Raw genomic sequence first — 26,021 nt, 5'->3', positions numbered from 1 at the left:
CCTTCAAAACAATGTTAAACAGAGGCAGTAATAGGCTTCCTTTTCTTACCATTCCCTTCAAAGGAAATGCTTTTAATGTTTCATCTTTAATTGTGATGAACTTCTATGTTGTAGGTGGATATATATTAAAACAATTTTGAAGTTCTGGTTTAAGAAGGAAAACAATGAACATCTAATAACACCTCATGTAACTCAGTTCTTTTTTTAAAACACACACACACACACACACACACACACACACACACACACACGCAAAACAGGCCTGGCCAGGCGTGGTGGCTCAGGCCTGTAATCCCAGCACTTTGGAAGGCTGAGGCTGATGGATCACTTGAGGTCAGAAGTTTGAGAGAAGCCTGGCCAACAAGATGAAACCCCATCTCTACTAAAAATACAAAAAATTAGGCGGGCATAGTGGCACATGCGTGTAGTCCCAGCTACTCAGAAGGCTGAGGCAAGAGAACTGCTTGAACCTGGGAGGCGCAGCTTGCAGTGAACTGAGATCACACCACTGCACTCCAACCTAGGCAACAGAGCAAGACTCTATCTCAAAACAAACAAACAAACAAAGAAAACCCCAAAGCCAAACCAAAACAAAAAACCCCAGGGTCTCACTGTGTTGCTGAGGCTGGAGTGCAGTGGCATGATCTCTGCTTACTGCAGAGATCACCTACTGGGCTCAAGCAATCCTCCCACCTCAGTTTCCCAAGTAGCTGGGACTACAGGAGTATGCCACATGCTCGATTAAGTTTTGTATTTTTTGTAGAGATGGGTCTCACTATCTTGCCCAGGCTGGTCTTGAACTCCTGGGCTCAAGCTATCCTCCTTCCTTAGACTCCCAAAGTGCTGGAATGGGCCACTGCACCTGGCTCAGTTCTTTAATCTTCAGATTAAAACTTCCAGTCATGCAGTAAACTTTTTCTTAGTGGAAAACATTATATGCTGTCTCATTCCTAGATTGTAAACTCTTTGAAGGAAGATATTTCTTTCTTGAAACATTACCAGATCTTGTCTATATATTGAGACTCAGATTCTGCCTCTCTCTTGGGTCTGAAATGGACACACTGGATACCACCCAAAAGTTTATGCATGGCAGACTTATGCTAAACAATCTAAATTAGCATTCAGGATCTTTTTACTACACCTCAATTCAACCACTTGTAATTATGTATTTTTTTTTTTTTATTCCACTGAGCTAGGCACTGCTGGAGCTAAAAAGATGAGTAAGACCCATTTATGCCTCCCAGGAGCATGTATCTGTTGGAGGAGATAAGACAAGCTCATGCATGTACATGCAAGTACAAACACAAAACACAGAGAGTTAAATACTAAACCAGAGGTATTAATACAAACCTCTTGGAGTTCAAAGAAGAAACAGTAACAGCTGGGCAGGTGGGAAAAAGGGACCATTGGGAAGAATTAGGAAAAATCTCATGGAGGATGTATCATTTGAGACAGACCTTAAAGATTTAAACAGTGTAATAGAGGGTACTGGAAGAGTGTTACCATTGGAGGGAATAACATGCGAGGTGTGAAAGTAGGAACAAGGAGGCCAGTTTCAGAGGCTCTGTTTGGCAGGAATATGTGGAGTATACAGAATGAGTTATAGATGGGGTATGGTCAGACCATGAATAATAAAAATAGAAATAATAGCTTGAATGCCAATGGAGGTTTTTAGTAATGCTGTTGTCCCCAGAGACTCATTGTAGGAGTTTTGAGTGGGATGGTGTTGTGGAAGCTTGCTCCTCTCCCATCCTTTCTCTCCTGAGCAATATTAGCTTTGCCTCTGTCCAGCACAGCAACATACCAAAACTTCAGCCAACGAATCGAACCCCCAGGCTCTGGACCTTCCTACAAGGTACCTCTTCTTGGAGAGCTGTCCAAAATAAAACAGAAACCAGGCACTAGATGCTAGTAAATCTGTATCCACTCTGTGTATAATACAGTGTGTTTAAAGGGTGTTCAAGAGTAGACGGTGTTCAAATGAAGAGTACAGATAAGAGGTCTTTGGTGGTTATAATATTAATAGCAATACGGGGCAGGGAGATGCGATTTCAGGGTGTCAAAGAATAAACTGACGAAGAGAAGATGAATGCAGATAGTAAATTCCAACTACTGAGCCTGGAGAATGAATTGTATGTGGCCAGCCTTTCGAGGCAGCCAGGACTTAAATTGGCACTAGTGTACAAAGTGTGAAACCCGAACAACTAGGGGGGCTATTTTGAGACCACCCATTAGGCCTTAGAAGCACTAACCCTCCTAGTGCAATGTTGAAAGGACTGGACACTGAGGCTGTTGAGATGGACCTGGAGAAGCTGTCTGTGTGTGTTTGATGATCTTAAGTTTTTCTGTGACGTGGACTTTGAGGTCACTGGGGTGGGGGGAGGGAAGTACCCTTGGCATTGGCAGAGCTGGAAGGTCTGTGCAAGCTGGCTCCTGCTGGGGAATCAATAAAGGAGGCAGAGCAACGGTTTTTTTTTTTTTTCCGCCGTGGCCAGGGCCGGGTTCTGTCGGGGCTCTATCGCCATGGAGCAGGGGTCCATCTGGGGCCTAGGACGCCTGCAGATAGCCCTCTCTTAGCCCCCACGGCCGCGGGCTTCAGCGCTCCCCCGCTCCCTCGCTCTGCAGGGTCTTTCTGGTACTGCCAGGCCGCGGCAGGAGCTGCTTTCGCTCTTAACCTTGCAGGTGCGTGTGCCGCGGGCGCCCGGGGCAGGCAGGACGCAGAGGAGGAGGCGCCCGCCATGCCCGGCCTGCGGCTCCCCGCCTCGGCTTCCCGCCCGCCGCCCCCGCGGAACGGCCTGCTGCAGCCCCTGTGAGGAGGAAGAGGCGGCGGCGGCGGAGGAGGCGCCGCCCCCTTGGCGAGCTCCCCGACCCGGCGGCCTCGGCAGGACCCATGGCGGATTCCTCGCCTGCACTGTCCCTGCGGGAAGGCGGCCCCCGCGCGCCGCGGCCCTCGGCCCCCTCGCCGCCGCCGCGCTCGCGCTCCGGCTCCGAGTCCGAGGAGGCCGAGCTGTCGCTGAGCCTGGCCCGCACCAAGACCCGCTCGTACGGCAGCACCGCCAGCGTGCGGGCGCCGCTGGGCGCCGGCGTCATCGAGCGCCATGTGGAGCACCGGGTCCGCGCGGGCGACACGCTGCAGGGCATCGCGCTCAAGTACGGTGTCACGGTGAGCAGGGCGCGCCGCCGCGGCCCGGGCTGGCAGCTCCCGCGCAGGAGGCGGTGCGGCTCGGGGTGCGGTGGGGGTGGGGGTGGGGGTGGGACTGCGGGTGGGGGTTTGGGGGATGGGGAGTCGCAGGGACGGCCGTGCGTCCCCGGGCGGCTCGGCTCCCAGGGCTCGCTCAGCGCGCGCTGCTGGCCACCGCAGTGGTCGCCAAAGCTGGTCCTGTAGCGGGAGGGGCGGGCCGCCAGGGCTCCCTCCCTAGGTAGCTGCATCGAGTTCCCGGTGCCCCGCCCAGGCTCAGACTAGATCTGTCGCGTGAAGGAGGCCAAAGAGGACTAGGGCTTTGGCATCCCGGTGAACCACCTTCACCCGATTTGCAGGCCCCATCACACTACTCTATATTTACGCAAAGCCCAACTGAGGTGAATTTTGTTGTCTGTGAAAACAAGCTCCGTGATGAGTCAGGAATGGTGCAGTTGTTCCTACTGGATGGTTCTGGTTCTATCGATTATGCTTCTTTATGTAGAAGTGAAATTACACCCTCTGGGCTCACTGGCAACCGCGAATGTGACACCTGTCGCTAAGCAGCAGCCAAGAACTGTGGTGTAGGTGAGCTGGAGGGCTGCGTTTATTACAAATTTATAAGTGTGCGTGTCTTGGGTGTATAGCATTACACCTCTGGGAAGAACACGGAAACCTGAGGGAACAAATTGTTTCATTAAAATTACTTATAATTAACTGTGAGCTATGTGATGGCCTTTTTACATTTGGGCTCTGTATCAGTTTTCAGTGTTCTTTCCTGAAGCACCTTAGACAGCAATGGGAAGAAAGAGGATCTTATCTATATCTTTCTCTTAAAGTGAAACTCTTTCTGGCCCTTTATCGAATGAAGGAGAATCAGTATGAAGGAGAATGTATTTTGCATATTTAAGCCGCTATATGTTTACCTATCAGGTCCTTTGAAATATTTTGAAAGAGACCTTGCTGTGCAGTCATGTATTGACTTTATCATGCCATGGAGAGCCCCATTCTGCCCTCTTGGGAGTTCTATACACGTGAACATAGAGCTGTAATTCTCTATATGCATTAATGGGGCCTGGTTTGGGTCAGAGGCAGAGGAAAGTGAAGTTGGGAAATACCAGTAGCTACCCTCTGCTGAATGCCTCCTGTGAGGCAGGCATTGCATTTGTCTTGTTTCATCTTTATCTTATTTAACTTTCACAATAAGCCTAGGAGTTAGCTGTAATTAATCTTTTTACAGATGAGAAGATGGATGAGAGGTAAGGATATTTTCCAAGTATGTTCATTCATTGAGACCAGCTTGAATTAACAGTGATAAAGCATTTGCTTTTCTCTAGATATTACTTTTGATATCCATCCTTATTTTTATCTTAGTCTTATCAGGAGCTCTCTCAGCATCCTGGCTACTGAAGGAGGACAGTCTTTTCTGTCTGGTTTTCAGGCATCTTGCCTTACTAGGCTAGTGACAGCACCTAGGAATCTATGACATGCAGAAGAGTGTTATTTCCCATGCTCTCTTCCCGTGCAATCTCTCTGTGACCCACAGCCATCTGTGGTTTCACTTGAGTTGATTATAGATAAACTCTTATACATCTGTTTACTGCAGTTCTCCACCTTTGATCAAATGCTTTCTAATCCCTGTTATGTCTAATGTAGATCCTATTACTCATAACCTCATTAACCCCTTTTTAAAATTAAAGTGTAGATCAGATTTTTCATTGCTTTTATAAAGACTTTTGATTTTAAGATATTAAACACAAGTATAATGAATCAGGAACTATAACTGATAGTGACACATAGTTCATTACAGGGTTTCCCAGCCTCAGCACTGTTGATGTTATAGACCAGATAACTCTTTGTTATACGGGGTTGTCCTGTGCAGTGTAGAATATTTAGCAGCATCTCTGGCCTTTACCCACTAGGTGCCAGTAGCACTCTCCCACCCCTATTCAGGCATTGCCAGATGTTCTCTAGAAGGCAAATTTACCCCTGGTTGAGGACCACTGGTTTATTACATGTATTTCTCATTACTTTGGGCCCTGGCTTATAGTTGATAAAATTTTTAGAGACTCCTCTACCGGTAATATAGAATCAGTGAAAGTGATAATACTTACCATAACAGTGGAGTGATATTCTTGTTTTAATATCTTCAGATTTTTTTTTTTTTGAGACGGGATCTCACTCTGTTACCCAGGCTGGAGTGCAGTGGCACTAACATGGCTCACTGCAGCCTCAGCTGCTGCTGCTCAAGTGGTCTTCCCACCTTGGCCTCCTGAGGAGTTGGAACTACAGGCTCAAGCCCACATGCCCAGCTACTTTTTGTAATTTTTGTAGAAATGGGGTCTCATTATGTTGCCCAGGCTGATCTTGAATTCCTGGGCTCAAACAATCCACCCACCTCAGCCTCCCAAAGTGCTGGGCCTACAGGTGTGAGCCACTGCACTGGTCTAATATCTGCAGATATTAATTAGGTTTACTCATTGTGAGATTTTAAGGTGGAAGCTAAAAAGGCAGAAAAATATTTTTCTTCTGACTGAACAGAAAGAAGTTGAGCAAATTAGGTTTCTGTTGTTGACTGGCAAGACCATCTACAACATATTTAAATGATTGTTTTAAAAGGTCGAAAATGAGATATTGGGGGCTTAGAGACTCAAGGCAGTGTACCTAGAAATTAAGTCAGTCCAGCAAACAGTTGACCTTAACATACCATGTCTGTCAACCTTGCACAGATGAGCAGAAACTCTCAGGAAAGCCTGTCTCTCCATGGCAGCTCCTCAGCCACCCAGCTGGGTGTCAGGCAGGACTTCAGTCCTTTGGTGGAAGACTGATTAAGAGCCAGTCGTAGTCTAGGTACAAGGAAGTTCCCAGAACAGAGACTCCGACAAGGGGGCGAAGATGGAGACCTGGTTGCCAGCCCTGGATTACAAGGGGAGCAAGCTGGGAGCCATTTTCTGAGGTGGTGCTGAAGGGCTGGCAGCAGAGCATATCTCAGGATGTGAGAATAGCTCCGTGTTCCTCAAATTGGCCTGGGCAGGACAGGAATACTCTGGGGCAAACTAAAAATGAAGGATCCTAGCTGACATTGGATCTATGGGATTGGAATACCCAGAAAAGGAGTCTAGGAGTCTCTGTTTTGTTTGTTTGTTTGTTTTTTGTTTTTGAGACAGAGGCTCACTTTGTCACCCTGGCTGGAGTGCAGTGGCGCTATCTTGGCTCACTGCAACGTCCGCCTCCCGGGTTCAAGCTATTCTCCTGCCTCAGCCTCTCGTGTAGCTGGGACTTTAAGCACACGCCATCACGCCCAGCTAATTTTTGTATTTTTAGTAGAGATAGGGTTTCACTATGTTGGCCAGGCTGGTGTTCAACTCCTGACCTCATGATCTGCCCACCTTGGCCTCCCAAAGTGTTGGGATTACAAGCGTGAGCCACCACATCTGGCCAGAGTTTCCATTTTTAACAAGCATGGCTGCTTTGCTTGTTCCCAAAGCACTGTTCTTCCTTGGGGTTCTTGCACTTGCTGTTCCATCTGTCTTTATCTAATAGCTGGATACAGGGCTAGCTTCATGGGCATGTGACCTGCGCAGTCACACAAGACCCCATGCTTAGAAGGGCCTCACACTTGGTTTAATGCTCTACTGTCATCTCTTGAAATTTTTAATAGTTCATGAACAAGGGCCTCACATTTTCATATTTTTTTACTGGCCCTGGGCGAATGATGGAGCTGATTCTGGCTGAGTGATTTGTTCCCTCATTGCCTTCAAGTCTTTGCTTAAATATCTCATTCTTAAGGCCTTTTCCGCACACTCTATGTCAAATTGTAGCCTTTCTCCCCAGTCCCCCAGCGCTCCTCCCCAACTTCCCTGCCATGTTTCCCTAACAGTATTTATCATTCATCCAATTTTTTTTCTTTCCCTCAGAGCTACCTTTCTGGTGATACATTAGTGAGTAAATAAAAATCCATGTCCTCATAGAGCTTATATTTTAGTTAGTGGAGACAGTAAGTAGAAAAATAAAATGTATCTTATGTCAGATATTGATAAGCATAGTGAAAAAAAAATCAAGCAGGAGAGGGAGTTGGGGAGGGCTCATGGAGATGGCTGGAATTTAAAATGGTGTGGCCAGGGAAAGCCTTGCTGAGAAGGAGGTAAGGGAGGGACCTGTGCAGATATCTGGTGAAGAACATTCCAGGCAGAAGGAATAACCAGTGGTGCAGAGGCCTTGAGGTGAGAACATAACTGGTACCTTCCAGGAGTACTGTGGCTGGTGCTTAGAATGCAGTGGGGTATGGTTGGACTAGATCACTTAGGACCTTGAAGACCATTGTAAGGGCTTTGTCTTTTTCTCTGAATTGGGATGCATTTAAGGGGTTTGAGTCGAAGAGTGACATAATCTGACTTGTGCATTAAAAGGATCACTCTGGCTGCTGCTTTAAAAATAGTTTGTAGGGAAGCTAGTACCAAGCAAGGAAACCAGATAAGATGGTGGCTTTTGCAATAATGCAGGTGGGAGAGGATAGCAGCTGGGACCAAAGCAGTAGAGAAGGAAGGAGGTGGTGAGATGTGGCTGGGGTCTGAATGATTTGCTGATATGCTATAAATGTTCTGCTTGCTTGTTTACTGTTTAGTTTGAATATCTCTCCCCTAGAGATGGGCCTGGGCATCCTGGGGATGGGAAAGAAGAATCTGGAGTTTCAAGAAGCTGGCTAGGCCTGATACCTGATGGACCCAAGTTCTTCTGCTAGTGACTTAGGAAAGATCATTATGACTCTTTCCTCCCATCACCTTTTTAGTCATTAATAGCCATTAAAAATTGGCATTCATTATTTTCTTAACCAACTTCTATTGAGCCTGGTTGGTTTGAGGCCTTGGGCTAGATGCTAGGGCTAGAAGATAATACATGTTGTTCTCTTTTTATTCATGGTGAGTTTTTCAGCTACTGCTTTCTAGTAGTTTCTAGCTACTTGAGAAGCCAGAGAATTTGTTTCATTGATGTTTGTATCTTCTGTGGCTAGCCTGGAGCCTGGCATGTTGTGAGTTCTCCACATACATGTGGACTTCAGCCACAAGAAAGCTTGACTGGTACGAAATAACCAGCCATGGAGCTGAGCAGACCCTGGAAGTCAGGATCCAGGGCAGGGGCTGAGTGAAGAGGTGCGGCCTGCTGAAGACTTGAACTGCAAGATTTGGTTTGAGGCTCATTCTCAAATCTGTAAAAGACTGCTGCCCTTGCTGGTGCTCAGTGTTCATCTCCTCCCCTCCACCAGCAGTGGATCTTTACATGGAATGACGTATAAGTTTAGGCTTGAGCAACTCTACCAGAGGAAGAGGCATTTGAGGAAGTGGGTCTGGGAAACTGAAACTATTTGGGGTGGGTTGAGTAACCGTTAAATATAGTTCAAACCTCAGACGTTAACTTGCTTGGACTGGCATTCCCCTGGGTGTGTTTATCTCCACTGAGACATTAAGATTCCTTCCCTAACCCTGTATTCTAGATTTAGCTATTGGTTTTTCAGTGATCCTGGCTCCTCCCAGTTAGGGTCAAGCCTCTGGAGGAAATTGACCAGCTCTAGGCTGCCACCATGAATTTTTGTGCAGAAACCCGGGAGAAACCTCCAGAGAGCCATATAGAAACTGAAAGTGGAAAGGAGGCAGCCAAGTGGACCTATTATTTGAATAAACTTTTTCTTTTTTCTCTTTGCTTCCTCCAGGCAGCTTGCCTGTCTTTTTCCCTCTCCAGAGGCCACCTCACCCTGCAGTACCCTCAGTTACTTCCTAGCCAGTTTTATTCCCAGGATTTTCTCTTCCTCTGCCAATTAGCTGCTAAGCCAAGTTGTTGCTTAATGTTTCCCCTAACGAAAGTTACCTTGCTGAGAAAAGGTGAAATGATTGTCATTTTTAGGGAGAATAAACATTGTGATTTAGAAACTCAGGTGCATGTAAATCTTTAGTGTTCATAACTTTAACCCCTGCTGCTGGTGGAGATTGCTGACCCTTGCTAGTTAAAGAGAAGATAACTATAAATAGAGCCACCAAAAGTGAGAGGTATGGCAAAGTAGCCTTTAGTCATTCGGGGTGTTTGTAGATTCTCATTATTTTTTTAAACACCTTTATTGAGGTTGTACATCACAAAATTCACCCATCTTAAGTGTACAATTCAATGACTTTAAGTAAATTTACAGAGTTGTGAGGCCATTATTGGAATTCAGTGGTAGGACAGTTTCATCACCCTGAAAAGATCCCCATGCCCATCCGTTCCTCTCACTCTTTGTTTCCTTCCTCAGTCTCAGACTACCACCAATATGCTTTCTAATCTATAGATTTGCCTTTTTTGGACATTTGCCATAAATAGAATCTCATGTACTTTTCTGACAGTGTGGGGAAGAAAAAAAGCCTTTTTCTCATGAACACATAGCAATGGAGGGGTCTGGTCTCATTGCCATCAACATCTAGAACGTAACAGGAGACAGATGTGGGGGTAAATCTTGGGAGAATCATTTAATATTTAAGTCTCTTTTCTGTAAACTAATAATCAAATGAGAGCTGTGTGCGTATATGAGAACATTCTGCAAGCCACACAGTGCTATGTACATGTTGTTATGTATCCTGAAACATTTTTGGTTGAGCTTATATCTTTTAAGGAATGGAGAGGAAGAAAAAGAAGTTTTGAGAATTGCATTCACTGTTAGGTAGGTGGACTGATGATGCTGGCCCAAGATGGGAAGAGTTCTTGACCTTACTCAGCAGCCTGCTCTTAAGGTATCTTCTGGAGGGATCTTTGTGAATTCCCTTCACAGGGGAATCATTGTATTTTATTTTATTAAAAAAAATTTTTTTTTTTAGACAGGGTCTTGCTCTGTCACCTGACCTGGAGCACAGTGGCGAGATCTTGGCTAACTACAGCCTTGACCTCTCAGGCTCAAGCGATTCTCCTGACTCATCCTCCTGAGTAGCTGGAACTATGGGGGTGCACCACCACACCCAGCTAAATGTTTTGGGGGATACTTTTTGGTAGAGATGGAGTTTCATCATGTTACCCAGGCTGGTCTCAAACTCTTGGGCTCAAGCAATCCATCTGCCTTGGCCTCCCAAAGTTTTGGGACTACAGGCATGAGCCACCACGCCTGGCTGGGGAGTCATTTTCAGTATGTTGTTTTTAAGTTATTGATGGCACTTGTTCTGCCTAATTTCACCATAATTGAACTTGTGACCACCCTTTGGCTATTACTTTCCTTATTCTATAAACTGTTTCTTAGTGACCAGACAGTAAATTTATATTTCATTGAGTTACACTATTCAATCTAGATTGAGGGAGACTTTTGAAATGAAAGCATTTGATCAATGTACCTCCTCACTCCCATTCATCCATCCCTAAGAAACAGAGGATAGTCCTGCATCAGTTTGAAAGGACACATTTTCTAGTCTCAGCATTAATTGGATCTTAGGAAATGTTGAACAGAGGGTAGGTAGGAAAGCTATAGAGTTTTCCAGCTCTTCCTTGGATTGGATCATGACTTTTCTTAGCTTTATGTGAAGTGAAATTGCCAGAACAGTAGACCCATCTACGTTCAGACAGAAGTATAAAACGTACCAAAGGAGGCCAGGTGTGGTGGCTCACGCCTGTAATCCCAACACTTTGGGAGACCGAGGCAGGTGGATCACAAGGTCAGGAGATCAAGATCATCCCGGCTAACACAGCAAAAGCCCGTCTCTCCCTACACTTTAGCCACGTGATTTTTTTCCTGCTCTGGGGCATTTGCTACTCCTTTTTCTAGATGGAATGCTTTTATTCCTGGCTCTTTGCATGTCTGATTTCATATTTCATCATGGGTAACAGAGTTTAGAGCCTATGCATTTGGCCTAAGCCATAGCTTGTAAAGAACAGGTTAAGATTTTCATTAGCTTTTGAAAAACCTATTCAAAGCCTTTTGTGACATCTCAAAACAGTGACAATATATTATGGTATTCGTCTGGGCTTATCCATGTGAGATTTTCCCTATATATTCTTATTTTGGGGGAGAAACAATTTTTTTTTTTTTTTGAGATGGAGTCTCACTCTGTCACCCAGGGTGGAGTACAATGGCACAATCTCGGCTTACTGCAACCTCCACATCCCAGGTTCAAGGGATTCTTCTGCCTCAGCCTCCCTAGTAACTGTGATTACAGGCACCTGCCATCATGCCTGGCTAATTTTTGTATTTTTAGTAAAGATGGGGTTTCACCATGTTGGCTAGGCTGGTCTTGAACTCCTGACCTCAGGTGATCCACCTGCCTCGGCCTCCCAAAGTGCTGGGATTACAGGAGTGAGCCACCGTGCCCAGCTGAGAAACAATATTTTATGGGAGAAAATTTCTACCTTCTTCCTTCTCATTTGCCGGTTATATATTAGAATCTGCCCTTACCTGTTGCTTTCTTACTTTTAATTAAATTTAATGATAATAATTGCTGACACCTTTGAGTACTTCTTGTGTGCCGTGTGTGTGTGTGTGTGTGTGTGTGTACTCCTGGAGTAGTACAATGGTGTGATCTCGGCTCAGTGCAACCTCTGCCTCCCACGTTCAAGCAATTCTCATGCCTCAGGCTCCCGAGTAGCTGGAATTACAGACATGTGCCACCACGCCTGGCTAATTTTTGTATTTCTTTTTTTAGTAGAAATGAGGTTTTTCTATGTTGGTCAGGCTGATCTCAAACTCCTGACCTTGGCCTCCCAAAGTGCTGGGATTACAGGCATGAGCCACTGTGTCCAGCCCGCATGTTGTTCTAAATACTTTACATGAATTAATTCATTACGATATATGGAGAGGAAGGAACTGTTACTATCCTTACTTTACTGATAAGTAAACCGACAGGGAATGGTTAGAAAGTGGGAAAGCCAGGATGTCAACTCAGAAAGTATGGCCCCTGAACCCATGCTTCTGAGTACTATGCTGTATTAAACTCAAGACTCAAATCTGCCCCTGTCCTTAGATTGGTTCTCACCTTGTTGCTAACTGTGTCTGAATATCCCTGGTGTTCTTGACTCTGGCATCTCGTGTGTCATCTTATAGTTTAGACCATAAAGGTCCACATACATCTTAAATGCTTACTAATGACATTGAGATGAAGACAGTGGAGCCCCTGACTTTAGGAAGCTTGTGGACCAGTTATAGTGAGTCACTTGTGCAGCAGTATGTACAGAAGCCATGGGGAGCCTTGCCCTTCACTGCCTGTGGACTCCCTGACCGCACACAGCCTCTGAGTCAGTCACCTTGTCTAGTCCTCTGTAGGCCCCTTGCCTGGCCTTGATGGCCCATTGTGCTCTGTATGATAGATGTATCTGTCAGCATCGCAGCAGAATACAGATAACACTCTCAGAGGATGTGGCCGAAGAGAGTTTAGTAAAGGGACATTTACTGAATGTGGGCATGGTTGAGGGAACCAACAAGGGAAGGTGAAGCACCCAGAGACTAGCAATAGCAGGGAGACGTTACCCCTAGGTCTGAAGGGCCAAGGGGACACTGGCAAGATCTGGAGCCTTGGATCTGGGACTCCTGATAGGAACTCTCACCAGAGAGGAATGCAGCCACTGGTTATGGTAAGGTCGTTCTGCTGCTGTTGGAAAACCAACTGGAATTCCAAGGACAAAGGGATCTGGGTAATGCAGTTCTTAAAAAGTCAGCCTCCTAGGGTTTAGAATAAGCCCAAGAAGAGTGGGGGAATGGATTGGGAAGGGAGAGTGGTTTGAAAGGAAAATAAGCAGCACGACAGATAACTTACTACCCATTTCTGATTACTTCATCTTCCATGCCTACTCCTGTGACCTGTGTTAATTCATCCATCCGTCCATCCTTCCATCCACCTGTCCATCCATCCTAAGCACTTGGTGCATATGAGATCTTTGTCAGACCAGGAAGGCTATAGCAATAACCAGTTCTTGCCCTCAAAGAATTCATAGTGTACTCTTGCAGTTCCTAGCTCTGCTCAGCAGTTTGGATCCTGGTCCCATCTGTTTCTGTCTTCCATCATTATTCCCAGGAAGCAATGACTATTAGCAATCGTAGTCTCCTTCCGATAAGCATTTCAAAGGGCACTGTATCAGCAAGAGCTCTTTCAGCTACGAGTGACAGAAAACCGAACTCAAATTGGCCTAAACAAAAAACAAACTCCAAGTGGAGTTTAGTGGATCTTGGAACTGAGCATGTTCTGTCTTCAGGCTGTGATCCAGAAGTTCAAATGCTCGCCTCTAAGGTGACTCCAGTATCAGATTCCACAAGGTGCCAGGATGACTGCCAGCATCTCCAGCCTATCTCCTTCCAGCAGAAAGCAGTAGAGAACTCTCCCCTAGACCGTTCTGCAGGAGTCTCTTTGCATGTCTGAATGATTCTGTCATGGGCCTGTGATCTATCACAAAAGCCTGTGATGCTCCCCAGGGCAGGAATGAGTCATATGCTCACTTTGGAGCCAGGGGAGGGCTTAGTGTCGTTGGAAGCCTATGCACTAAGAGAGATGGAGCAGCTGGATGCTTGGGGGCAAGATCTAGGGGTCCTAAAGGCGAAATAGCGTATACCTGAACCTGCTGTGGGCAAAGTGTCCAAGTTATTAACCCTTTCAAACCTGAGCTAGACCAGAGATACTTGGGATTTTTAGATTTTAATTTTGTCTCTAAAAGGCACCTGCCCATGTTTATGTTCTCTTTCTCCCCTTAAACTAGAAACGAGAACACAAAAGACCATCCTTTTTAAAAATCTCATTCCTTTAATGGAGTATCTTTAGAAGAAAAAAGAAAGCTTTACATGTACTATTTGCATGGAATCAGCTTATAACAAAGCAGGATGAACACGGTCCACTTAGTTGACTGTTGTTTTTGCAGGGTTTTTGAAGTAGAAATACAATTTTTTTGTTTTTAGTCAGAATTCATTTGGCATTAAAGGATCCCCATAATGTGATTTCATTAGTTGTGTACTTTAATTCAGATGTTGTACGGACTTTGGAGTCAGGCAAAAATCCCAGTTTAAACATTTAAAGAGCCATATGTACTTGGTCAAATCTACCATCTCTTTTGTGTTTTGATTTCTTCATTGGAAAGTGGAGAGTAGTAAGTACCATCCACTGCCAGACCCTCTAATCACTACTTTCTCTCTCTCTTTCCATATAGATATATATGGGAATATATATATAGAATGTACATATATTTTTATATATTCTCTCATATATATATATTTCCTTGATGTGAATGGGTATATAAGCTCTCATTTAAGCCTTGCAACAACCCTGTGAAAGGTAGATGGTACCTGTTTTACACATGAGGAGAAAGGATCAATGAGATAAGTAACAAGCTCATGTTCATACAGTAACTGTATTTACTAAGTACAGTTCTAGAGACATGGGAAGCACTCCATAAGTAAAACAGCAGCAATGGTAAGTTTAAAAAAAAAATCAGATAGTAGAAATGTTAAAACAAGAATGGAATTTATTAAGTGCTAAAAATTTTACATTTTTAAACTTCAGAGATTTAAGTCCACTGTTATTAAAAGCTGCCTTGTAGTAGAAATAGTATAATGGGGAAAAATTAGTCTGTCCTTTTTTAAAATTGGGAAACAATTTTCCAACATCTCTTGAAATAACTAGAGATATCTGGGGAGGTTACCAAACCTGAATGAAGAGTCTCAAATCCCAAGAAAGCGTTGTATACATTTTGCTTATGAGTACTGGTAGTTCTGTATTGTATAATGAATCTTACTCCTTGACTTGGTTATATGTAACTCTGTGTTTCCTTTTTTATATTTTAGATGGAGCAGATTAAAAGGGCCAATAAACTGTTTACCAATGATTGTATATTTCTGAAGAAAACTTTGAACATCCCAGTTATATCAGAGAAGGCTTTGTTGTTTAATGGACTTAACTCCATTGATTCTCCAGAAAATGAAACTGTTGATAACAGTTTTTCTCAGGAAGAGGAGCCAGTGGTGGCCGGGGAAGACCTCCCTCCTCCCAGTCCTCAAGAATCTGATGTTCAGCCTGTGCAGCCTGAGGAAGTGTCAGCCAGAGATTTCCTGCAGAGACTTGACTTGCAGATTAAGTTATCAACACAGGCAGCCAAGAAGCTAAAAGAAGAGAGCAGGTAAGAATACCCTGGTACAAATGTCAAAGTCTAAGTAAATCACTATTAAGATGTCCTTGCTGGGCCAAATCTTTCTTTTCTCTTTTCTTTTCCTTTTCTTTTCTTTTCTTTCTTTCTTTCTGATTTTTCTTTCTTTCTTTCTTTCTGATTTTTTTCTTTTTTTCTTTCTTTCTTTCTTAACTTCTTTCTTTCTTTTTTGCTTTAAAAACTGCATTTTAGTTCTAGAAAGGCATTTTTAGTATATAAACTCTAAACAGAGCTGCTGCCTGATGCACAAGGCTATATCTGTTGCAGTGTTTTTATCTGTTATTTACTATAAAAAGTTTGCTTCTTTGCTTTAATAGCTTCACTGTCCAGCTAGCACTTCTGGATAGCAGCAAAATAAAAGCGTCTCTCTCACTGACACTTTCAAGAGAAGCAGTGTCATGGAAAATACTTGTAAAATATTAATAGTTGCAAAACTTGTCAAAGACATTGTCTGTTGTTTGTTACTGAGTGTTTCCTACATAAGATCTCATGTGAACTTTTTTCTTTGTTTTTTAAATTTGATATTAGGGCAGATCTTTCTCCTATAGAATTGGTTTCCTTTTTTCTTTATGATTTGATTTCAAAAAAGTACAATCTACTGTGTTTCCTTTTTTGCTCTGGCTATTGGGAAGCTTGCAACTAAAATTGATACCTCCGTTCAGCTCCTATAATATTTCTTATGATTAATTGCGTTGGTTTCCTTCTCCTTTCCTTAGTCCTGATTTTTTAATTTCTATTTTATTAATCTTATTGTATATACGCCTTTTGTTGTTAGTACCTTAAATCCTTTTGAGAAAGAGGTAGAATATAGAAAACATAAACAAATATAAATATGAATATAATTTAGTATAGATTTAAAATACATGTAAATATAAGCAAATATAAATACATAAATGAATGACATTATTTATTCTAATAACTGAGATACGAATAAAATGGAGATAGTAAGGTATGTCTTAAGTATTGGCATTTCATACAATTTTCTAGGCATGCACAATATTCTAAGTTGATATATTCCTTCTTTGGCAAGTGGATATTAAATTGTATAATAAGTTGATCTTTTAGTTTTCTGCATACAGTTCTAAACACTGATTTATGCTGTATTTATTTTCTTTCAGAGATGAAGAAAGTCCCTATGCAACTTCCCTCTATCACAGTTAGGTGATTTGGGGGCATAACTCTAACCAAAATTAAGATATGTTTGGACCATAAAGAATCCAACAACTGAAGATTCAAAAGCATCCCTTCTGGATTCCTATAGTGTCCATCTTAAAATCATAACTAGGTAGTTCTACCTGCTGCAATTGCACTGAAGTGATTCGTTCCCTCTGGCTTTCTATAATTTTAAGTCTTTATTATGGCATGATGGCAAGGTTGTATCCTAAAGCTCATCACTTTTGTAGGTGGTGTTAGTTTTTAGACTAGCTTTTATAAATACTAATTGACATAAAGCATCAAAGACTATTTATATATTTAGGCTAAAAATAATGTTTATCTCCTTATGCAATCCTGATTATGTGAAAATATGGTTGCTGTTTAAGTGATGCTGAATTTGCTGTGTGTTTATAACTTAAGTGCTATATATATATTTCGATATGTCTTACATATTCTCTATTAATATGAAGAACGAAATTTTGTCTGCTATTTTGTAAAAATAAACTACAAAAGCCTGAATGAGAAAATAAACTATGTTTTCAAACTTGAGTCTCCTTTTTTTTTTAACAAATGAGAAAATAAAATTGACTTTTAAATTATACATTTAAATGGTGACAGCTCCTTCTTCACTTTAATGGTTTTTATTATTATAAATACAATTTTGAAAAAAGTATTCATAATCTAAAAGCAAAACAATTATAATTACTAGTAATCTTGGCATTTTCATTGACCTAATGTGATTCAGATATGGTGAAAACATGGAATAAATCAAAAGAACAAATAAATAATACCATAATCTGACATTATATTGCAGAATTCTAGTATAGATTTCATTGCTAAGTTACTTTATGAGTGTTTGGTAGTCCTGTACTTATTTGAATTGATTTTTATTCCCATAATTTAATTGGTCTTTATTATATATATAGATTACAGTAGTACACTTTAAGCAATATATCATTTATAATTAAATATTGTTTTGGTCTCAATTTCTGTTCAACTGTTAGATTAAATAAATCTTTAGGCTTCCACAAAAATTCCTCATATTTACCCCATCCCAGCATAGCAAAAATAGTTTCACTTTCTTCTTTTTGTTATTTTTTTCTCCTCTCTCTTTCTTTCATCTTCTCTCATTTTCTTTCCCCCTGTCTTGCTTCTCCAGGTCATCCATTAAGCAAGAAACAAGTGCCCTTAGGTGTTAATGCGTCAGAGCTTGCAGAATTAGAACTGCACATATCTAAGTGCTGCATCAATGGGAAACAGTAGCTGTCAGCCCCTGTCTTGCTGATTTTCTTGTTTGTTCCTAATATATATAATCCCTGTGTCTTGTCTTTTTTTTTCTCATGTTATAGCATCTTTGAAATAGGGTACTCTCTTGATCATGCTTTGCTGTTTTCCTGTATTCACTACCTGAACTGTGGGGAGTTAGTTGGATGAAGAGAGACCTAAATGAAAAAAATAAGGGAAGGAAAACAGGTATGTATGTAAGAAAAGGTTCAAACAAACATCTGTGGTGGCCTAGGAACCATTAAAAATGTAGAGTTATCATGCTATTTAACATAAAATGTTCTGAAATTTGAGAGTAATCCAAAAGACGTAACATGAGCTCAAATTTGAAATTAAGACCACAATCTCAAAAACATTTTTTTCTGAGTATTTTATTTTTGCCTAAGGTCTCTCTTAGCATTCTCTAGCCAAAACATTGGTCATCTTCAAGTTACTAGTAACTTGGAATTCTTTGTGGCCACAGTTGAACTATTCTGGACTGACTACTTTAGTCCCTGCCTTGCACGTAGAATCACTAGAGTGGGCTGAGAGACAAGAAACTTACGTTCTATCCCAACTTTACCATTTTTTGGCCGCACGAGCTGGAGCATATCCTGTGCTTTTGTTCCCTTTGTGAACCAGTTTCCTGTTTCATAAAATGGGACTCATGATGTTCCTTTTGTTTTGGTTATGGATAGGAGCTAATGAATGCCAATGTGCTTTGAGAACCACAATAAACTCCCTAAGTACATTTCTTATTTTTAAAAATACTGCATGTTTAGATACATTATAGAAAAGTGAATGGATAAAATGCTTTGGCCAGCACCAGTTTATTGTCTGAAGGACACGCAGCCTGTTTGGGTATGGCCGAATTAGAGTCAGTCATGTTATCAAAGATGACTCATGGAAACAGTCTGGTTCACTGTGTTTTGGCAAGTGTTATTTGGGCAAAGGTGTTTTTAGTTCCCTCTCCCCACTCAACAGATGGGTAGTGGCTTCTCTAGAACATACTGAGTTTAGTTCGTGTGTGTGTGTCAGGCTTTGGTTTTTGTTTGTTTTTTGCAACTCTCTGGAGAGGATGGGAGAAGAAACCAGCCTTTCCCCCACAGTCCCCACCAAAAGGTAGGATACCAGGTGGGGGCATTCAGGACAGCAATGCAGGTGTCAAAGACCATTTGAAACAGTGACAGCCAATGTGTCCAGAGTTGGTTCCTGCCGGTGGGTCTGTGGTCTTCCTGACTTCAAGAATGGAGCCACAGACCTTTGCGGTGAGTGTTATAGTCTTAAAGATGGCACAGACCCAAAGAGTGAGCAGTAGCAAGGTTTATTGTGAAGAGCAGAAGGACAAAGCTTCCACAGCAGAAGGGGACCTGAACAGGTTGCCGCTGTTGGCTGGGGTGGCCAGATTTTATTCCCTTATTTGTCCCCTCCCATGTTCCGTTTTTGCCCTATCAGAGTGCACTTTTTTCAATCCTCCCTGCGATTGTCTACTTTTAGAATCCTGTTGATTGGTGCATTTTACAGAGTGCTGATTGGTGCGTTTTACAGAGTGCTGATTGGTGCATTTTACAAACCTATTGCTAGCTACAGAGCGCTGATTGGTGTGTTTTACAGAGCGCTGATTGGTGTGTTTTACAATCCTCTTGTAAGACAGAAAAGTTCTCCAAGGCCCCACTCGACCCAGGAAGTCCAGCTGGCTTCACCTCTCACTAATACACAAAGCATTATGTTATTTTTACAGTTTGAAACAAATATATAGAAAAATATGTATGTAATTAATTTACACTGAATAATACATTTTCAAAGCATTCTCTGGTTTGGGAACATTAACCATTAACATTTCGAGAGGACCCTGGGCCACTGTATGTTTCCAGGGCTGTGTTTGTGGTGGGGGCTGAGTTGCAGGCACCTGAAGTTCATTAACCTTTTCCTCCAGGAAAGCTGCTCTACCAGCTTTGGATCACAAGGAAGGAATGATTTTTATCTCTCTTTCTACCTTACTGCCTGGCCCTTTGCTCTCTGTTGAGAAACCTTGGCTTGGATCTAATCTAGTTTAGATAACTGAGATGTGGCATACATTTTTACCTTGCTTTATGCAGTGTTTATGACCTCATTTGTCTTCTTAGAGAGTACATAAATATCTCTCTTTATAAGTAAACTCAGTGTCTGAAAAGTCACTAATAGGAAATGTTAAGAACAGGGGGAAATTGTTAGTAAATCCAGCAAATCCTATACCCATTTACCTGGATCCTTTTTATGTCACTGGGCCTAATAAAAAGCCAGCTAAAAAGAGCAGCCAAAAAAGCAGATGGCTCCTCCAAAGCTATGAGACTTTGAGAAAATGTGAATTTATTTCAACTCCCCAAAGGGAACTGCTAGTGGAAACGACATCTTGTAACAGACACACTCTGCAAGGTGCTTTAGTACCTGGCATGCCTTGAAAACAGAACCCCCTTAATTCTTCAGGGAGTGCTTATGTGGATGAGACAGTGGAAGAAGGGTGAGTTTTCAGGTCAGTCCATTAGAGGCTTTTTCAAAGCAACATATTCTGATTATAAAATATAAGTCTATGAGGAAATAAAGATTCTGTATACAAAATCTCAGCTTACATACAACTTTACTTTCAGATAGTTTTTACGGGAAGAAAGCTATGTTTTAACCACTTGTAAAAGGTTAACTACTGTAAATTCAGCACTTTCTAAATAACCCTTGGGTCAAAAAATTTTAATCACAGAATTAGAAGTGTTTTAAGCTATATTATGTTTTCTGAAACAGTTGAAAGACTCCTGGATCTTTTGCCATTTTTACAGGCTGCTGTAAATGCGCTTGATGGCCTCGGCTTCTTCTTTGTCAAGGATGCCTTTCTCCACATAAGCATCAGCTTGTTTGTTGATGAAGTCTCTCATCTTCGAAAGGTCATAATCTGGAAAATATTATTAGAGCATAATGAGCAAAGATCAGGAAAGGCCAATCCCATTACAGTGATTACCATTAACTGAGAAGCATTTTATACAATAACACAATTACCATTCTCCATCTTTCACATCGAGAGGCATTTTAATTCTTGGCATTTGTGTAGTACTTTGCAGTATAAAATAATGTTTACATGTATTATCTCATCTGCGCTTCATCACAACCCTGTGAGATGTTCAGGTGGGTCATACCATCCCCATTTGACCAAATAGGAAATAGGCTCATGACCAGGGCTTTGCAAACTTTAATGTTTATACCAAACACCTGGGGCTATTGGGAAGTGGCAGATTCATATTCAGTATGTCTGGGGTGAGGATCCAGGTTATGCATTTTAAACGGCTGTCAGGTGATACCGATGCTGTTGGTCTAGGAACCACACTTGGGGGTTAAGTGCCTTGTTCAAGGTCACATAGGTAGTAAAAGTTATGATCAGAACCGGGTGTTCTGACTTCCTGACTTCCTGACTCATACTAGGTTTAAGTCCCTGTTGATGTGACAACCCACTTTTTTTTTTTCAAATTAAGAGTTACTTTATTTCATGCTGTTTGAATTGTATGCAAGGAGCAAAAAGCCAAACTGTAAACTCTTTTTCGTTCCTCTGTCCTACTTAAACAAACAAACAAACAAATAAAATCTATATACATTGTCAAAACACCCACCAAAAATAAAGATTTCCAGGTAAGGAGGCTGCCTATGACACCTTTCTGAAGCCTTTGAAAACGCCCATTTTCCCTTGATCCTTTAAGTATTAAGCAATAATAGCTGTAAATGACTAGATAGAATGCTGCTTTCTGTTAGTTGGTAAGGAGGAGAGAAAGGAGAGAGTGGGTGTAAAAGGGTGGTTTAGCAGCCACCCTTAGCGAGCCTGAATGTAATCTGAGCCTGGGTCACTTGGGTATCCTTAAGCTCCTATGAGAAAGGAAAATGAACCGTGAAGGACCTCTCTACAATCACTAAGTGAGTGAGGCTTAGACAGGGCTTATATCCTCTCTGGCAAGCAGGACATCTGCTCCCTGTTAGGGCACAGCCATGAGGATTGAAAGGGAAATCCCAGCACTGAACACTTTACAGCCATCACCTTAATTGCCCCCCACAAAACCCCACGAGGTTATACCCTATGCTATCTATCTGTCTGTCTGTCTGTCTGTCTGTCTCTCTATCTATCTATCTATCCATCCATCTATCTATCCATCCATCCATCATCTAACTATCTATATAGGTTTTTGTCCATGATTCCTGGCTTATAACTCCCATAGCCCTTGTTTCATAGCCTTCTGTCATAATGTTAGGGCACTTTGGGCCTCAGAAGAAGGCCTCAGGAAGCAGAATCTTTCTGACCTGCTCTCCTTTCACCCAGCCAAGGCAGGACTCTAATCTGATTGTGGGTCATAACACCCTTGATCCATAGAGGGTCCTGCCCTGTACCCTGGAGGAAGGAATGCTGCACAGAGAGGCCAAGAAGAATCTGAAGAGATAGGCCTTACTGGGTTTAGACCATGTCCTTTTTGTCCAATCACATTCCTACGTGGTTGTCAATCATGCCTATCCAATGAAGTCTCCATGAAAGGCCCAAGAGGACAGGGTTCAGGAGCTTCCAGATAGGTGAACACGTGGAGGCTGACAGGAAGGTGAATAAAAACTCATTCACATGCTGGAAGGGTGTTGCACCCCAGCTCCACAAGGATGGAAGCTCCTGTACTTCAGACTCTTCCAGACTTCACCCTATGTATCTCTTCATCTAGTTGTTTATTTGTATCCTTTAAAATATCCTTTTAAGAAATCAGTAAACGCATTTCTCTGAATTCTAGCAATCCTTTTTTTTTCTTTTTTTCTCTTTTTTTCACAGGGTCTCACTGTTTTACCCAGGCCGGATGCGGTCATATGATCATGGGTCACTGCAGCCTTGGACATCTGGGCTCAAGTGATCCTCCTGCCTCAGCCTCCTGAGTAACTTGGGACTACAAGTGTGCACCACCACACCTGGCTAATTTTTTTTTTTTTTTTTGAGACGGAGTCTTGCACTGTTGCCCAGGCTGGAGTGCAGTGGCGTGATCTCAGCTCACTGCAAGCTCCGCCTCCCGGGTTCACGCCATACTTCTGCCTCAGCCTCCCGAGCAGCTGGGACTACAGGCACGTGCCACCACGCCCAGCTAATTTTTGTATTTTTAGTAGAGACGGAGGTTCACCATATTGGCCAGGATGGTCTCAAACTCCTGACCTTGTGATCCACCCTCCTCGGCCTCCCAAAGTGCTGGGATTACAGGTGTGACCCACTGTGCCTGGCCCACCTGGCTAATTTTTGAATTTTCTGTGGAGATGGGGTCTCGCTATGTTGACCAGGCTGGTCTGAAACTCCTGGCCTCAAGTGATCCTCCCACCTTGGCCTCCCAAAGTGCTGGGATTACAGGTGTGAGCTACCACCTACCAGGCCCACTCTAGCAAATTAACTGAACCCTAAGAGGAGGCTGTGGAAACCGAAACTTGAAGCCAGTCAGCCAGCTGTTCCAGAGGCCTGGAAATGCAACTGGTGCAAAGGAAGGGGCACTCTTTTGGGACTGCGCCCTCACCCTGTGGTGTCTGAGGCTAACTCTAAGTAGAAAGTGTTGGAATTGAATTGAATCGGCGGACACCCAGCTGGTGTCTGCTGCAGAACTGATTGCTTACTTGGTGGTGAGGAGAAACCCCCACACATTTGGTCACAGAAGTCTTCTGTGTTGATTGTTGTGTTGAGTGAGAGAACAGGAAAAAGCATGTTGTTGTTTGTTCCACACTCATGGGTAAGCATTAGTATCCTCATTTCAGAGATGAAGAAACAGAAAAGAGGGGGTAAGTCACTTGCTCAGGTAGTGGTAGAGTCAGTTTCTGAATGTTGGTCCTTGACAGACCATTCCATAGCCTTGCAGTACTGACTATAAAACATCTAACAGGTACAAAGCAAATGTTCAATAAATGCTCATTTTTGTTTTTGTTTTTCACTTTTCCCATTCTCTCAGGCACAAAGTAGAGAACGAAGCTGAACATACATTTTGCAGGCATCGCACCTAAGGCGACGATTCCTTTATTCCTGACCCCTAAGGCACAAAGGGCACTTCTTGTTTATTCCTGGTTCGTTAATACTGGCTCTGCAGAATAGGGTGCAGTGTCAACATCTTTAATGGAATAAAAGGCAGACTCCCACTAAGTGATTTTAATGTGCATCAAAGTTTGAAAACCACTGCCTTGCCGGGCGCGGTGGCTCACGCCTGTAATCCCAACACTTTGGGAGGCCGAGGCGGGCACATCACGAGGTCACGAGATTGAGACCATCCAGGCTAACACGGTGAAACCCCATGTCTACTAAAAATACGAAAAATTAGCCAGGCATGGTGGCGGGAGCCTGTAGTCCCAACTACTTGGGAGGCCAAGGCAGGAGAATGGCGTGAACCCTAGAGGCGGAGCTTGCAGTGAGCGGAGACCGTGCCACTGCACTCCAGCCTGGGTGACAGAGCGAGACTCTGTCTCAAAAAACAAAAAAACAAAAAAACAAAAACAAAAAAAACAAAAACAGTGCAGACTCCCAAAGACAGATGTGAAGAGGTCCAGTGATTTGAATGGACAAACAGGCAAATATTTTGCTTTCTTTTGAAAAGGAAAAATTGTATCTTTATGACATGGCTATTACTGTGTGCAGTGGGAAAACCAGCATGGTGCAAAGGAAAGGCCCTTTGGTCTAATGCCAACTCTGCCCTAGCTGGGTGTTAGGAGACATAAGCCAGTAGCCATCTTGCTAACCTTAAAAGAAGTTTTAAGGTTGTAAGGCTCAAAGGAGAGAAGGGCTGTGATTCACTTTTTAAAAGCATATTTTTTTAAGGCTACATAAGATTTTCTCATTATCCTCACTATCACATCACATGGACCTCCCTTTCCTGGGTTTGGGAAGGGGATTCAGGTCACCCAGTCCCTTACCAAACAAAGGGTGGCAACGATGGTTAAGAAAGGTCAGAACTGAGAGTAATTCTCCCTGCTTATACAGCTGCAGCCACTGCATGGCCCTAGGACCCAGATCCCCCACAGGCTTTGAGAAGATGACCCCAAGTCAAGCAGAGTGCATATGAGAGCAGTGGAGAAAGAGCTCTCTGTTTCTGTCTTCAAGAGGGCATACTGCATAACTCCCAGATACAAAAGGGAGCATCGAACCCAATGCTATTATTCTGAAGTTTGCTAACAGAGCCTTCCATATGCAAGCACCAGAGTTCTATGCTTCACCAGGTTGGTCATTTCTGGAATGGGAACATTGAATTGCAAGATGTTGTTGATTATGACCAGGAGTCTGATTCATATGCTAATCGGTGAAAACAGTAACAAATACTCCAAATTGATGTACCATACAATTTATCATGGCTTTGGAATGTATTTTGGTACACAGCGTATTACAGTGATTCTAAGATGAACATTTTAATTTTAAATTCTTTGCAGTCATTGATGGCATATTGTAATTTAATGGCACATAAAACAATGGTGCATTTTTAATCAACGACAGATTTCATGAAATATGGTTCATGTAAATTTTAATGTAACTGACAGCCTGGAAATTCAAATCATTTTGAACCAAATAAAGTATGCATGAATATCGATAATTATTGCCATCATCACTCAACTTAGAAGACCCAAGCTACGAGGGTGCTGAAAATACCTCTTTCTCCCTCTGTGCTGTATCTCAGTGGTTTGCAAACTTGGCTGCACGCTGTAATAACCTGGGGAGTTGAAAAAATACTGATGCCAGAGCTGTGTCCCCAGAATTTCTGATTTAGTGGTGCTGCAGTGCAACCTGAGCAGTGGGATATTTAAGAAATTCCCCAGGTGATTTGGATGCACTTTAAAGTTTGAGAAGCATTACTTGTTTCTTTGGAAGGCATCACTTTGCAACTGCTCTGGCCAGATACCTGGGAATCATATCAGAATCCTCCTTCTCCACATGGCTCTTGAGTTCCTCCCTTGCTTTTTATTTTCTCTGTTGTCCCCTGGTTTACAGCTCCATATTTCTGCTCCAGATCTCTCTGTCTTGCCTCCTTATCTCTCTCCTGCCTTCTGGGATCTTATTTTTTCAATCTGTAGTCACACTGCTGCCGGATGGATTTCTCAGTTCTTAACCTAATTAGGCCCCAATTTAGGCTCCTTTGGCTAAAACCAACCTTCTCTGAAGGGTGCACAAATGTCTTCCTGGCATGGCTACTGCCCACTTCCCAACGCTGTCTGCTGCTCTTCTGCACAAACATCCAGTGTTCCTGGGGTCATGAATGGCTCCAGTTCCCGGAAACACCCCTCTGTTTTGTCCCTTTATGTCTTGGTA

General features: G+C 42.8%; 2 protein-coding genes across 5 annotated transcripts in view; one reads left to right on the top strand and one right to left on the bottom strand.

Annotated features, from left to right (window-relative positions):
* The first annotated feature begins 2,453 nt into the window (after window positions 1-2,453).
* Window positions 2,454-25,298, top strand: LYSMD2 (LysM domain containing 2). Of its 4 annotated transcripts, XR_010137156.1 has the most exons (6): window positions 2,484-3,163; window positions 14,943-15,274; window positions 17,806-17,929; window positions 20,530-20,634; window positions 22,539-22,656; window positions 23,686-25,298. XR_010137156.1 is itself a non-coding variant. In XM_063716152.1 (4 exons), the coding sequence occupies exons 1-3, from the start codon at window positions 2,891-2,893 to the stop codon at window positions 17,888-17,890; spliced, it is 690 nt and encodes a 229-aa protein (XP_063572222.1). In that variant the 5' UTR covers window positions 2,484-2,890; the 3' UTR covers window positions 17,891-17,929; window positions 20,530-21,407. The 4 variants fall into 4 exon arrangements, 2 of the variants coding, with proteins under 2 accessions (XP_024088389.1, XP_063572222.1); XR_010137157.1 differs by lacking the exon at window positions 22,539-22,656; XM_063716152.1 differs by lacking the exons at window positions 22,539-22,656; window positions 23,686-25,298 and having other exon boundaries at window positions 20,530-21,407.
* SCG3 (secretogranin III) overlaps window positions 20,320-26,021 on the bottom strand; it is a 38,302-nt gene continuing 32,600 nt past the window's right edge. The window contains 1 exon segment of the mRNA NM_001133114.1: window positions 20,320-20,642. Coding sequence (NP_001126586.1) covers window positions 20,524-20,642 — 119 coding nt within the window. The 3' untranslated portion in view covers window positions 20,320-20,523.

The sequence above is a fragment of the Pongo abelii genome, chromosome 16 (assembly GCF_028885655.2).
Source record: "Pongo abelii isolate AG06213 chromosome 16, NHGRI_mPonAbe1-v2.0_pri, whole genome shotgun sequence".
NCBI classification, from domain to species: Eukaryota; Metazoa; Chordata; class Mammalia; order Primates; family Hominidae; genus Pongo; species Pongo abelii.
Note: the sequence above shows the minus strand (reverse complement) of the source record. Positions and strands in the feature narration are given on the sequence as shown.

Bases quoted from the DNA above. Each gene is read 5' to 3' on its own strand.
- LYSMD2 (XM_063716152.1), top strand. From the start codon at position 2,891: ATGGCGGATTCCTCGCCTGCACTGTCCCTGCGGGAAGGCGGCCCCCGC. The intron at 3,164-14,942 runs GTGAGCAGGGCG...TTTATATTTTAG, and splicing joins CGCTCAAGTACGGTGTCACG to ATGGAGCAGATTAAAAGGGC. The intron at 15,275-17,805 runs GTAAGAATACCC...CTCATGTTATAG, and splicing joins AAGCTAAAAGAAGAGAGCAG to CATCTTTGAAATAGGGTACT.